The 14,894-nt window shown below is 39.7% G+C and overlaps 1 protein-coding gene across 4 annotated transcripts in view; it reads left to right on the plus strand.

Moving 5' to 3' along the window:
- DYNC1I2 (dynein cytoplasmic 1 intermediate chain 2) overlaps positions 1-14,894 on the plus strand; it is a 1,851,236-nt gene that overhangs the window by 1,380,742 nt on the left and 455,600 nt on the right. For all 4 annotated transcript variants that reach the window (XM_044075529.1, XM_044075531.1, XM_044075530.1 and 1 more), the window contains 3 exons: positions 4,359-4,505; positions 4,951-5,064; positions 6,443-6,576. In XM_044075529.1, coding sequence (XP_043931464.1) covers positions 4,359-4,505; positions 4,951-5,064; positions 6,443-6,576 — 395 coding nt within the window. The remainder of the gene's footprint in view (positions 1-4,358; positions 4,506-4,950; positions 5,065-6,442; positions 6,577-14,894) is intronic.

A 14,894-nucleotide genomic window follows, 5' to 3' on the forward strand; every position in this document is an offset into this window, starting at 1 on the left:
TAATGGACAGTATCATTTTTTGTGTGACTGTGATTTTGTAACTGTCTTGTCCTTTTTTTCACATATAGCTTGTTTCCTTAACCCTGTCCAGAAAGATGGAAATCTTTTGTGTGCACCTCTGATGTTTTATTGTGAGGTAAATGAAAGAAATAATGTCAGCAGTAATGTATTTCAGCTTGTTGCATTCAGACATGTGTAAACTGTCCCCCAAACAGACCGATTCAGTGATTCTTTTATGTTTATCATGTAACTGCCCTCTGGTTTCTCACATATCCTCCCCCAAAAAATAAGGTGGATATTTTATTTGCAGATTTCTGATGAGTAATTATGAAGAAAGTGAAAGGCACAATAGCTTCAGTAATGAATTTCAACTCATTGTTTATGGAACCTTACTCTGCACATTAACAAGGCTTAACATGCAACTGCCTTGTGTGTTCATAAACAGTCTACCTCCCTGCCCTCCAAAATGATAGCCATCTTCTTTCTATACCCTCTGTTGTTAGATTCAGGCAAAACTGAAAGAGTAAATTTCCAAGGTAATGTGCTTCAGTCTTGTTAAACTATACAGTGACCCCCCCCCCCAAATGAAGCCATGACATCTGTCACATTCAGTGATTGATCTTTGCTTTCTTCTATATACTGCCCCCTAACAGATGGCCATGTCTGGCTAACATCCACAATATGTGATTGACAAAGGTTGAATAAATAATGGCTGTAGTAGTGTATTTCATCTTGCAGCTACTGGCACCTCACTACCACCATGATCTTTGTAATGGATAAAAACAAAATATGACTCAGTTGTATGGAAGAATGTGAGTACTGTTTCCATTGCCTACAAATGTGTCTGATTTCCTACTAGTATAAAAAGAAAAAGCATACTTGTAAGAGAAAGCTTTCTCTGAAGTTCAGAAAATGTGCTGCAGTCTGCACTCTGTAGTCAGTTGAATGGAGATTGTCGAGAAATATTGCAATCTGTTGTTAAGACCAACTGACTTCAGGTGCTTCAGGTATGTACAGGTACAGATGACCACTCACATTGTGTTACTCTTTTGGGGTGCATTTGTATAATGAATTACATGACACTTCACTTCCTGGCTCCATTTCCTATTCATTTTATGTGAAGCTACAGGGTAATTATATGGCTAGTGTAAGTACTGTACTAATCAAGTAATTATTCCACTGGGCTCTTGAACAAGAGAACAATGCTTATTTCACTGGTTTCATACTAATAAAAAAAAAAAAGACATGCTAAAAGATATACTTAAACTGAGAACCGAGTTACCTTGGTACCTGCAATTAGGTCCTTTCACTGCAATGCCGAGATGACCTGTTACCTGATGTTAGTGTTCATTACTACTGATGTTGGAAGACCACTGAAGAAATTGAGCAGATGTAGATTTTTGCAGGTGGAAAGTTTAATTTTTTTTGTGTCTCCTAAACCTACATAAAGTTTCAGTTTGATGCAAATAATAATACCCATTTGTTAACTAGGTAGGACCGCTGGACACGCAGTCCCTATTCAGGGGCAACTTGTGAGAAATGTCTGGTTAAGTGACTTGCTCAGGGTTGCACAGCAGGGAAATGATGACTAAAGGAATCAAATCCTGTACCACAGGAACTACATCTCACAGCTTTAACCCTCTGTGCCAATTACTTAAGATTAAATTTAATTTATCAGTGTAAAGTAACACATGCAACCCCTAAAAGTGTTGATATGTATTTTATAGTCTTAAAAGAGATGTATGTGGGAGCATATATCCTAAATGTTAGTGAGATATCTGTAGGTTTCATGTCATGTGTTACACTTTTTTCAGTGAATCTTCGAGCAGTTTTAGTATGCATTTCAGTGCTGTTACAACACTTCCTTTGTTTCTAAGTTGTCCAGAAACTTTATACAGTTGTCTGCCAGAGATATACTTGCTTCTTGAGCTGTTTAGGATGCACTTAGTGTGTTATTGGGTGAAGAGATTGGTTGTGTTACATGAAGTGCTTGGCTATTAGTCTATAGTGTCAGTGTTAGCATCTTGCATCATGGTTAAGGTTATACCTAATTTGGTCTTTAGCTGATCTTTTGCATGTCTTCTGTTTTGGGGGTTGGGCATGCTTGTTGATAATGTCTTGCTCTGAAAAGACCTGTTGAAGTGGCTTTATCCTTAAAGCTTGGTTTCCCACTGACAGTCCTTTACTTCAGACTGGACATTCCCAGTGTTTTTGAAGTCTTGTCTAAAGAGCAGATAGTATTAGTAGTCCTGTTATTGAGTAAATATGATTGTGATGTGCCCTCACTGTAACAACACGGCCCTTTGTAATCCTCTTGGACTTAATAATAGAAAAGAGGGGAATACAATGCCCTTTTTGCTGTATATTATTAAGTGTTGATGAAAAAATGTTGAAATGAAAAGATTTTGCAAATTTCATACTTGTATCTTTACTGGAGTCCTTTGGTAAATAAGCACTGTAATTTGCTTAACAAGTACAGAAGAAATTTTACACACAGTAGCTACAGAATTAGTAAGGATGATGAAGTCATGGGCCAAATAAGAATCCCTCAGAACATTCACAGCGAGCCTCTGGTGGCATAAAATATATACAAACCTAATTCCTTTTAGCCAAGAGAAGTTTTGAGTGGATGCTTTCCTCAAGGGTATGTAAATCTGATGTCTAGATTTTGTAGAGAGCTCTACAGCATATTAGTTTTAGACTGTTTGCTAATTTGTAAAGTATAACAGGCACTGGTATCTGCCTTGTAATGTTTTGTGTAATGCTTATGGCTGAGGGGAGATGCTTCCTTTCCATGTATCTGTTGCATTGCTAGTAAACTAATTCCCAGATATTTAACATTGTTAACAGCCTAAATCCCATGTTCTTAAAAGAACGTGTGGTGATAAACTTGGGTAGGAACAAATTGGTACAGTTACTTGTTTAGTTTTGCATTTAGCAGTTTTGTTGAATAAAATAACATTGCATCCTTGTGGGTATAAGATGAATCAGTCTGCATCCCCTGTACATGGAAAGAGCCTTTGGGGACTATCTTGAGGAGATACCTGCGATGCGCTTTCCTGATATTTATGAGCAAAAATGCTGGTTTGAGGTTTGTAATTACTGTCGGCTGCCTGTAATCCTTCAATTTTTCATGATTTTTCTGATAAGGCTGATTTTGAGTTTGTGATTACTGTGTTGGCACAGTGTCTCACACAGGATCGTTTAAAAATAATTCATTTTCAAAACTGTATTCATTTGTATGCCACACACATGTTCCTGGTTAATCTGCTAAGGAATTGTACCTTCATAAACTAGAAGAATATTTGAATTTTAGAATACATAAGTAGGTTACATAACTGTATAGCTTGAAAAAGTGTGATGTAGAAATATTAAAAGTAGGCTTACATTTTCTTTTTTATTTCTTTGTGTTTATTTTTCTTTATTAAGCTAATTAGCAGAAGCAAAACTGTATATGTGTAATTAAAGATACAGCAACATAAGTTATTGTGGTAGTTCTCAATGTACTGGCTTGTTATTTAAAAGTTGTTTCATCTGAGGAACTTCAGACTGTTATGGTATGCATTACATTTCATGCTACTGAGGATTCTGCACAATTGTCATTGCCTAGACTATAAATTAGTACCAGTGTAACTTTAAATTTAAAGAGCATGGTGGTAGCATGTTGACAACTCCCTCCAGCATACTATTGGATAAAATCAATTAGATGTGTGTTTAGCACCTGAATCTGAATATTGTAATGTGCAGAATTATGAGACTTTTTAATAAACTGTACATTATTAATTGTACTTGAAATTTCTATTGCAACCAATATTTGCAGCATTTTTAACTTCTTTGGGTCTTCTGGAGCATTTCTCCCCAGGCCTCCGCTGAAAATTGGTTTAGTTTAAAGTCGGACTTTCCTGGTAAACAAATGTTAAATAAAAGTAAATACAATATAACCGAGAAATGGTATACTTTGTAGCAAAGTTGAGTTTCTGAAGTCATGAAGTATGTGTCATTATGTTTTTAGTAAAGCAGCATTTTTGAAAATATTAAGTACTGTTGTCTTTTATTCTTAAAATTAAAAAAAAAAACATTAATTTCATAGTGTAATAAAAATCAGTGATGATCAAACTGCTAATGTGCATTAGCTATTATAGGAATTTCAGTTCTCATGGGACAATTTTAAGCTTTACATTTGAAACTGGGCGGATCTTGAAACCATCGATTAGAATGCATGTTTATAGTTGGACATTAAATATTCTCCGTATTAAAGATGGCAAAAGCAGAAACATTTCATTTAAGTCTTTTGTATCTGTGTAATGTGAAAATTTTTGTTGTCTTTGATTTTAAGAGTATGTTTTTCTGTCTTGTAGTCAGCAGTAATGTCTGCTGCATTTGCCAAATTTCACCCAAACCTTGTTGTTGGAGGCACATATTCTGGGCAGATCGTCCTTTGGGATAATCGTAGCAACAAGAGAACTCCAGTACAGAGGACCCCATTATCAGCTGCTGCTCACACAGTAAGAAGCAAACTTGTTTTGGTTAGTCATTGCATATTTCAGCCATAGCCTTCAGCATATCGCCTTCAGATGCAGACTGTGACGTTATAAAGTGGTAGCATATCGCAGTTTTACAGTAAACATTTTGCTTATAGTTTCAAAAGTGTGTGTTGTGTAAAGTACATTAATCAGGTAACATTGTTTTACTGTAAAATTTTGCTTTAAAGTACACATTTTGACATGCAGTTAACAGTTAGCCTCATAATTTAACGTAAGTGCGTGTAGGTGTTGTATGAAATGTTTTTGCATGGTCTGACGAATATGTCAGTTGCAGTGGCTGAAAACATATGCATTCCTTAAGAGTGTTATTACTTAAAAGTATAAAGGCATTGCTCTAGTTCTTGTAAAGACTACTATTCCGATACCACGTGTATTTCTTTTCACCATTTTTTTCCTTCTCTTTCAGCATCCAGTCTACTGTGTAAATGTGGTCGGAACTCAGAATGCCAACAACCTCATTAGCATTTCAACTGATGGAAAAATCTGCTCATGGAGCCTGGACATGCTTTCCCAGCCACAGGTCTAGTAAACAGCAATGAGTTGTAAAGATACTTCACATGCAGTCCATGGTGTGTCAAGAGATTGCTTTCGGCCACATATCCAGTGATTGCATTCAAATGGCACTTCCACAGGCATTGCTATTTTAATTCATTGCAAGGATCTTGTAAACTTTTCCTGCAATGCACTCACACACATTTTTCTTTCATATGAATAATGGGAGAAGTTGATAACACAGTGGTTGAATTATGCCAGAAAAAGCTGCTGATACATACCTATCAGTGGATCTCTTTATAGATCAGAACATGAAATAATGTTTATAGCCAACTGTCACAATGTACCAGTTTCTATCAGGAATACAAGTTATGAGAGTATTGAGAACTACATATGTAAGTAAACCTTCAGTGGTTGTAAAAATCATACTCAAATATATATTTTTGCCTGGCTGTGAATGACTATAGATAGCATGTGGTTCAAATTAGATTGAGCGTTTCTTCTTTAGTCCGAACACTTATGTTATTCGTTTGCTTGCTTATTTACAGGAAACCCACATCATCTGTCTGCAGAAAAAAAAATCTGGGTGGATTTATGTTTTCTTTTTCTTCTCACCCTTAAAAACGAAATAGCATCATAACACAATTTTGAGCTTACTTGAACAAGGTGGAACGGCATCAGTTTCAGTTCATAGATAGATTAGTTCTAGGCTAACTGCCCTTGTGGGCCATTTTAATTCTAGCCAGTTACCTCATATGAGAATTAAACCCTGCATCTTGTGTTTGTAAGGTAAACACCTTAACCATTATGCCAGACTCCCACCGTTTTAATTATAATAGAAGATAATTACTGCAGAAAAGTAAAACTGTAGTCCTGGATATTTGAAGGTTGGTTTTATCAACATTTTAGTAGACTGAAACTATATGCACATTGAATAGTAAACATATTACACAGCTGCTGCAGTTTGTGTAAAAGTTTTAATGCTTAGGAAATGCTCTTCTTTGGGGCATCTGAACTGTGAAGTCAAGCATGTAGCTTTTATGCATGTATTTAAACTACATTTTGTTGACAGGGAAGATCTGTGTGTGAAACTAATAAGTGTATTTTACCCAGACCTACAGTCTTATTGAAGTCCTGCAGACTGTCATATAGGGTCACCACATTCTTCTCAGTGCAGGTGGTTAAGGGGTAGCCTATTGTCTGATATTCAGATTTTTCCATAAATGATTTTTCTTTGAAATGTGTGCATTCCCTTCAGTTACCCTACAAGTAGATGTTAATTCAGCTGTATGTGCATCTCATGTGGAAGTAATTAAGCAATGAATTTTTGATGAACCATGCATCGATTATTGAGTACTGGAAGCAGAACTGAAGTCTAGATATGGATTCTTCGTATTTTTTTACAGGACAGTATGGAATTAGTTCACAAACAGTCAAAGGCTGTCGCTGCCACCTGCATGTCCTTCCCTCTTGGCGATGTCAACAACTTTGTAGTAGGCAGTGAGGAAGGATCTGTATACACAGCATGCCGTCATGGCAGGTAATTAACATGAAAGTCAAAAAATGTTATTAACCATAATTTAATGAAACATTTTAAGTGACTAATTTTTAAATTAGTTTGAGGTTTCTAAGTACACTTTCCAGTGTCTTGTCATCTTTTCTTCTTAGTTGCAACTGTTTTACTGCACTGTAATAATAATAATAATAATAGAAATACCTAACAACTTGCAGTTAGTAATGATAAAAAAAACCTTCCACTCTACAGAAATGTTTCACTTGTTTCTGTGTTGTTCAGTTCACTATTCATCTTTTCAGCAGCCTGGGTTTCAAACTAAATCTGAAAAAGTCTTGTTAAAATCCTTCTCACAGGTTATTATTTCTAGGGTGACTTCAAGGTGCATTTATATCTAGATAAAGTATCATCTTTCCAGTGTCATTTCTTGAATGTGGCCTATCAAAACATATCCACAGAGAGGACTTTAGAGTAACATGAATACTAGAATACATTTAATAAACTTTTTTCAGCAGCTTAATGTGCAAATACTTCACATGCATATTGGATTTTATGTATTATTAAGTATGATTGCACTGTTTATGCACATCATAGCTTGCATTTTGTATATATATATATATATATATATATATATATATATATATATATATATATATATATATATATTTTTTTTTTTTTTTCAATGCACTCTGACTGGATCTTTTCATGTTACACTGTCTATTCAGTCTTACTATGTTATGAATTTTGCTGTGTATTCATTTTGTGTATGGTATTGTTGATTGAAAGACGGTGATGTATTTTCTGCTCAAAGAGCTTGTGTCATGACTGAAAATGGTGAATAGACCAGTCCATTTACCAGATGAACAAGTAGTAAGTAAATACAATTCTGGCTTCATCCATCCTAATGGTACCCATGGCCAGACAACACATGAAAAAAATTCAGTGGTACCTCAAATCAGTATAGGTCCAGCATCTTCATCCTTTATCCTTTCAAATTCTTATGCTCAGTTTCATGAAGAAAGAACTCTTGTGGTGAGCCAGTCAGGTGTTGCTACAGCCAGACCTCTCATTTTCACCCCCTTCTGCTCATTCCCTCTTAACATATGCTTTGGATTTAAATGGTAGTACTCTCCAAGGCATCAGAGTTCAGGGTATGTGGGAACCTCATTTCAGGAACAAGCAAATTTCAAGGAGATGATGGCTCTAATAAAACTTATTAAAGCTCTATTTCAGTTGTGGACACTAATGTTAGTGATAACTAACAACACCACAATGATATGGTATGTAAACAAACTGGGAGATCCTGTCCCCTTTGGAGGCTAGCCATGATTGCTTGGGAATTTGCAGTTCAATGCAATCTTTACAGGGAACATAAATTCCATCAGAGCAGAACACAGTAGCAGACCATCTGAGCAGATCCAGAATAGATCCTCATGAGGAGATGCTACATGCAGAGGTCTTCCTGGAGATTTTTCCACCTGTGAGAAACTCCCCAAGTAGATCTGTTGGCTTCCTCTCACAATAAACATCTAAACCACTTGGCCTTACCTATCACTGTTGCAGTATTCATTACATATGGAATCTCCTGCCAAGGATAGCCCAACTTCCAGCCAGTATACCAAAACCTTTATTACCTAGGAGCATCCTACTTCAGATGTATGGTCCCCACGCAGGCATAGGGCATAACAGTGATGTATGCATTCTCAATATTCAGAACTTTTGTCACCAGCCTAAACACCACTGTTGAACATCAGACTGAACGCCTTTCACTGAGGTGGTTGCTACCAAGACATTTACGGGTAAGTGTACCATTGGGGTTCCTTCTTTTCCTTCTTATTTTTGTGTACTAAGAATTCATGTCATCCAGGAAGAGAAAATGTCAGCTTGGTGGGCAGATTCCCTATAAAGATCATCATGAGAAGTGTTTGTTCTTCCTAGGTTCTCCACATGATCATAATCAATGTACCATTTGTCAGGCCTTTATTCTGAAAGCTGTTCACAGCTATCTGTCTTTTTTGTCCATCTACCTTAAGAACCAACGTCTTAAGCTTTTGACCCAGGGTTCCATGGCTATCCTGAGGTACAGCTGTCTCTCAAAAAGAAGACCAAAAAGTCTTGGTCTGAATCTGCTGCTTTCCAGCCTCCACGAGATGTCTCTGTTGAGTGGATGAAGACCTCAAAGACCGTCCAGTGCTGACACCAGTTTCCTCTGCCTTGACCCTGTAGGAGGCTGGTGTAGAACTGCCTTCTCACACACCCTCTGAGGCTGTACATATGTCTGCCACAGATGCTGAGGAGGAATCACGGCTGATCACTTCTGAAGAACCTAGGGGGAATCACCAGATTCTTGTTAGGGAAGATGTTCCTGGTACCCTTCCACAATCCAGGCATGGATCTGAGCCCCCTAGGTTGCTTAAATTTGATGTCCCTTTACAAAATAATCCGAAGACTAAACATATTCCTCCCATTGCTAAGGATCCTCAGAGGGAATGTCAGGACTTAACCCAGGGTTTGTTCAGTGCTCTGATGGTCTTGAAGCCCCCTCAGGGATTATCTGTTGTCCATCCTTATCGCTGTTGCAGTATTATTTACAACAGGTGTCCCCTGCCTAGGGCCGCCTGACATCCAGCCAGGATACCAAAGCCTTTAAGTTGTAATGGGTACACCATACATCACATGTATGCTCCCTGTACATGGCATCAAACATAAAGGTGACATCCGGATGTACCACCCTCAGAAGTTCTTTGCCGCCGGTCTGCACGCTCGTTCATCTGCTGGTTACCAAGCTGCTTTCAGATAAGTGCCCTGTTGGGGTTTTTTTGTTTTTCTTAGCAATGTTTAGACTTTTCTGGTTGTTGTTTTCATGTAATCCAGAAAGGGGAAATGCCAGCGTGTGAGACAAATTCCTCATAAAGATAGTCACTATCAGCATTTATTTTGCTTAGGTGCTTCCCATGACCATGCATTTTGAGTGATTTGCCAAGGTTTCATCCCCAAGACATTGTGTAGTTGACCTTCTTCCTTAACTGTTTATCTAGAAAAACAATGACTTAAGCTGTTGGCTAGAGACAGTATGGAAGGATCGTCTCAGCCCAAGGGTCAGCTGTCTGAGAAGAAGTCGTCCAAGAAAGCTTGGTTGGATCCTTCGGCTGTGCTGCCTCTGCTGAATGTCTAGCTTGAGGCTAGTGAAAGCCTGGAGGAATGTCCAGTTTCATTGTCAGATTCCTCTGCCACAACCACTTTGGAGGCCAGCATGATTCCGACTTTGTGAACGTCCATGGAGGCCTTGCAGACATCCACTTCAGATTTCAAAGGGAACAGTGGCTGATAATTACCGAAAGGCCTAGGGTGGTCCACAGATTTTAGTAAGGGAAGGGATACCGATTACAATAACTGAATGCTGTTAGGGGTCAAGAGTTTCCTAAGACGTTTAAGTCTGACGTTCCCTTAAAAAAAAAAAAAAAAAAAACAAGCATATTTCTCCTGCTTCTAAAGACCCTCAGAGTGAATTGCAAAACTTCACACAAGGCCTGTTTACTGCCCTCATGGCTCTAAAGCCTCCACAGGAAGTGTCTGTTACGGCTCCTCCTTGGTCTTCTACCCCTCTTAAGAGCCCTAGGGAGAAAAACATCTGCTGAAGATGATGCAGATTCTGATGAAGTATCCCTGACTTATTCTTTTCAGATTCCTTCTCCCTTAGATTACGGTTCTGAGGAAGAAGTGTCATTCAGTCCTGACTCTCCTTTTGAGGAGATTTCTTGTGGTGACAGTATTTCCCGAATGATGTCTGATGTTCAGAAGAGTACTGTGACCCTCTGCAAATGGAGTCTCCTAGGCCTTCTGCTGTTCCTCCTGTTTTTGCTGTCTTGCTGGATGCCTTTTCCACTCATTTACAGCCCCCGACCCCCCAAAAAAACTGATAGTTTTTTAAAGTACTGATATAATTGCCCCTCTGCTGACCCTTCTGTGGTGTCACTTGCCTCTGATAAGCCTTCTAAAATGTTGCCTTCTACTAAGTTGCTTCCCTCTGACAAGGATAGCAGAACCATGAAGAGGCTGGGTAATAAAGTATATACTTCTGCTACCCTGGCCTTTAAAGCTGTGAACTGTGAGACACACATGGCAAGATATGTTTTGGCTGTTCTCTGTCAGGTTATTTCAGATCTTCCTGATTCTTGGGGAAGGCTTCATCTCTTTCCTTACTAGGGACGTCTTCTCAGGTTGCTCATTCCATTAAATGCAGCTATGATGCAGCTGATGCCTCCTCTAGGACTGCTGCTTTTGGTTCTGTATTAAGGAGATATTCCTGGCCCCAACTTCAACCTTTTCCTGATGATATCAAGGGTAAATTGATGGATGCTCCTCTAGATAGTAAGCATTTGTTTGATGCTGCTGCTGCTAAATTGTTTAAGTCCCTGCAAGAAAAGGGTAAGGCTTTGCAGGATTTGAAACATATTTTGTTTCACCTGTTCCCAAATTTCAAAGGAATTATCCTAACAAGCCTGCTTTTGTTCATAGACAGTCTCATCCTCCCCCCAGGGCAAAAAGGGTGGTAGAAGGACTTCTCCTGCTAAGGCTAAAGTCCTCCTATCCAGAAACCTCCTTTTGCTGACAAACCGGGTTCTGTCTGACTGTCCTTACTCAGCTCTTCTCAGTTACATTCCTCTTACTCTGCATCTTTCCCTGTTCCTATTTGGTTGAAGGTAACCCAAGACTCCTGGGTCCTTTCCATAATTCACCAGGGGTCTTTCACGGTTTGAAAATATCTCCACCCCCCCCCCCCCGCGCCTTTTGGGCATTCTTCAGCCACCTCAGGAACAACTGCCCTTTTTTCCAGTGGTACTTCAGGGTCTGTTGTCTCAAAGAACTATTCAGGAAGTTCCAACTTGGGGGGGGGGGTTATTCTAGAATGTTCCTGATCCTCAGGAAAGAAGGCACCGGTGACCTATTCTGGGTCTCTCTCAGCTAAACACCTTTTTAAAGATTCTTCCTTTCGGATGCTATCCCTTCAAACCTTGTTTCCTCTTCTACTTCCTCAGGCTTTTTTAGTTTCCCTGGATCTCAAGGATGCTTATCTTTGTATTCCTATTCATTCCCTTTTCAGGAAGTTTTTACATTTCTCTCTTGCTTCCTGGCATTTTCAGTTTTCTGCTTTGCCCTTTGTCCTCTCTACTGGCCCAGGGGTCTTCACCAAATGCCTTGCTTCTGTGATTGCTTTCTGCAGGTTGAGAAGAATGCAGATCTGGTCAGTAGAATGCAGATCTTCCCTTACCTGGACCATCTGCTCATCCAGGCCTCTTCTTCAAAGATTTTAATTCAGCATTTACACTTTGCTATTTGCCTTTTGCCAAGCCGGGGTTTACTGTAAACTTCCAAAAATTGTTCCTGACTCCTCAGGATCATGTTTTTCTAGGGTGCAGGCTTCAAACTGTTCCAATGCTGGCATTGCTGCCTCCTCCCAAGGCTTTTACTCTGATTGCTTTCTTTCAGTTCCTTCTTCCCCTGGCTTCAATTACAGCCGGGGAGCTTCTCAGGGCTCTGGATTACAGGGCTTCTACCATTCCCATGCTTCCTTTGGCCAAGCTTCATATGAGAAAGCTCCAGTGTTTTCTGAAGTCAGTTTGGCTTCAACATTCTCATCCTTTAGATTTTCTCTTCTTCCTTGTCTCAAGCTGGAACTTCAGTGGTGAATTCAGCAGTTGTCCCTCAACTCAGGGCTGCCTTTTAAACCTCCAGTCCCCTCTCAGCATCTCTTCACAGATGCCTCAGATGTGAGATGGGGAGCCTCCTTCGGTCCTCTGAAAGTGTTGGGCCTTTGGTCTTTTCATCAAAAGAAAGATCACATCAATGTCAAAGAGGTGAGAGCTCTTTTTCTACCTCTTCAGGCCTTTCATTCTCTTTTCCTTCCAGGGCCCCTCAGAATTCTCACAGACAAAACCACAGTGATGTGGTATATCAACAAGCAAGGGGGGACAAGGTCTTATTTCCTGTGCAGACTGCCTCTTCAGGTATGGGATCTAGCTGTCCAGTATCAAGTGATCCTTCAGACTGCTTGTATTTCCTCAGATCAGAACATAGTGGTAGATGCTCTGAGCAGGTCCATATCACAGTCACATGCGTGGATGCTTCACGGGGATGTGTTTGTGGGCATACACCTCCAGTGAGGTACTCCTTAATTAGATCTATTTGCCTCCCCTCTGAACAGACAAACTTCCTATCTTTTGCACTTTAGTCCCATGTCCTCTGGCCTGGAAGCTGGACGCCTCTCTTTCTTTTGGAAAGGAATGTTTCTTTATGTGTTCCTTCCCCCTTCCTCTCATTCCGAAGATTCTTTTCAAGATAAAATAGGATGCTTCCAAAATCTTGCTGGTGACTCCCTTTTGGCATAGACAGCATTGATTCCCTCGTCTTCTGCATTTAGCCAAGGACAATCATCACAAGTTACCTCACAGGGTGGACCTACTCACACAAGACAAGGGATCTCTTATTCATTCCTGCCTGTCCACTTTTCAACTGACATTGTGGGTAATAGGGTTTTGATCCCCTGTAGACACCTTTATACCTTTATTCTGAGGACATGCTTTGTGTCCTGAAGGAGGCCAGGAAACACACTAGTAGAAAATCTTATTTGTCCAAATAGAAGAAGTTTTCTGTTTGGTATCTTTCTCATAACTTGGATCCACTTACTGTTCATGTTCCTTTTGTTCTTTCTTATTTGTGTGAATATCTTCTAGATTTGGGACCAAACAGTTTTAAAGGCATCTTTCACATTAGGCCTCCCAGGAAGTCTGTTTCTCCTTTCTGGGATCTTAATTTTGTTTTAGAAAAATTGACTCCGGCTCCTTTTGGGCCTGCAGCTGTCAGCTTCCTTATAGCATTGTGCTTGGAAGACTGTTCTTCTTTTGGCCCTTACCTCTGCCAGACTGGTGTCTGAGCTGCAAGCCGTTATGGCTGTCCCTTTGGTTTTTCATAAGGACAGGGTGTCTCTTCATATTAATCCTTTTATGCCCAAGGTGGTTAATGAGTTCTCTTATTCAGTCTGTTCATTTACCCGTTTTTTTTCCCACACTCAGCTAGTGAGAAGGTTCTTCACATGCTGGATTTGCACAGACAGCTCCAGTATTATTTGGATAAAACAAAAGCCATTTGTAAATCTGAGCAACTTTTTGCTTCCTTTCATCCTAGGTCTTTCTGTTTGGCTATTACTAAGCAAACCATTTCTTCTTAGATTTCTAAAGCCATTTCCTTTTGTTATTCCTTTCATGGAAAGAGCCTTCCTTCTTCTGTTAAGGCTCATTCTACTAGGACTGTAGTCTCTTCTGGTGCTTTTTTCAAGGCTTTGGATACAAATTTTTTTGAGGCAGCTACCTGGTCTTCTGTGCATACTTTTACTAGTCACTGTAAGTTGGATGTAATTTCTAGGGCCAGAGCTAGTTTTGCCAGGGCCGTTCTTCATGGCTTTTTTGAGGGATCTTCTGGCCCTTTCTTCTCCCAGTCTTTTTCCTGAGCTGTTGTACTCCACTATTGTAAAGAATACTGCAGCAGTGATAACGAAGGACATAGTACTGTTGTGTCAAATCTTACCATAACAGTAGATGTCCTTCCCTTCACTGTTGGAGTATTTGCTCCCTCCCTCCTCTCCCTGATCCTTTTTCCTTCTGAATATACTTGTTACTTACTAGTGTCCTTAGACTGTTGCTCCTACTGGGGCTTGTTTAGTTCTGAGGATGGTACATCTGGACGTCACCTTTATGCCTGTACGCCGTACGTGGGAGCATACGTATGACATATGGCTTACCCATTACAGCCTAAATACTTTGGTATATTGGCCAGACATTGGGTTGCCAAAGAATACTGCAACAGAGAAGAGAAGGACATCTGCTGTTATGGTAAGATTTTACACAACTGTACTTTCCTGCTTTTTCTTGGTCTTCTACTACAGCAAAAAGAGTAGGGAATCTGATTCCTCTGATGAGGAGGTGGACTCTGGAAATGAGTCCTTAGCTATTCCTCACATATCACTTCACGCCTAGACATATGGGTCAGAGGAAGAGGATTCATTGAGTCCTGTGCCTCCTGTTGAGGAGCTGTCCTTTGGGGATACTGTGGTTCGCATGAAGGAATATTTTAGATGAGATTACTGTCCAGTCTCTGACATTCAAAAGGGGTATTATGAGCTGTTACAAATGAAATCTCCTAAACCAACTGTTGTTTCCCCTGTTTTGAATGCTTTGTTGGGTATATTTGCTGCTACTTCTTTGGCCACTTATTCCCAACTTCTGGCCTCCCAAGAAGCCTGACTGCTTTTTTGTAAGGTGCCCAAGTCCTTTAAGTACCTTTACAAG

The sequence above is a fragment of the Protopterus annectens genome, chromosome 6.part1, assembly GCF_019279795.1.
Source record: "Protopterus annectens isolate FY-2018-M chromosome 6.part1, PAN1.0, whole genome shotgun sequence".
Classification (NCBI taxonomy): Eukaryota; Metazoa; Chordata; order Ceratodontiformes; family Protopteridae; genus Protopterus; species Protopterus annectens.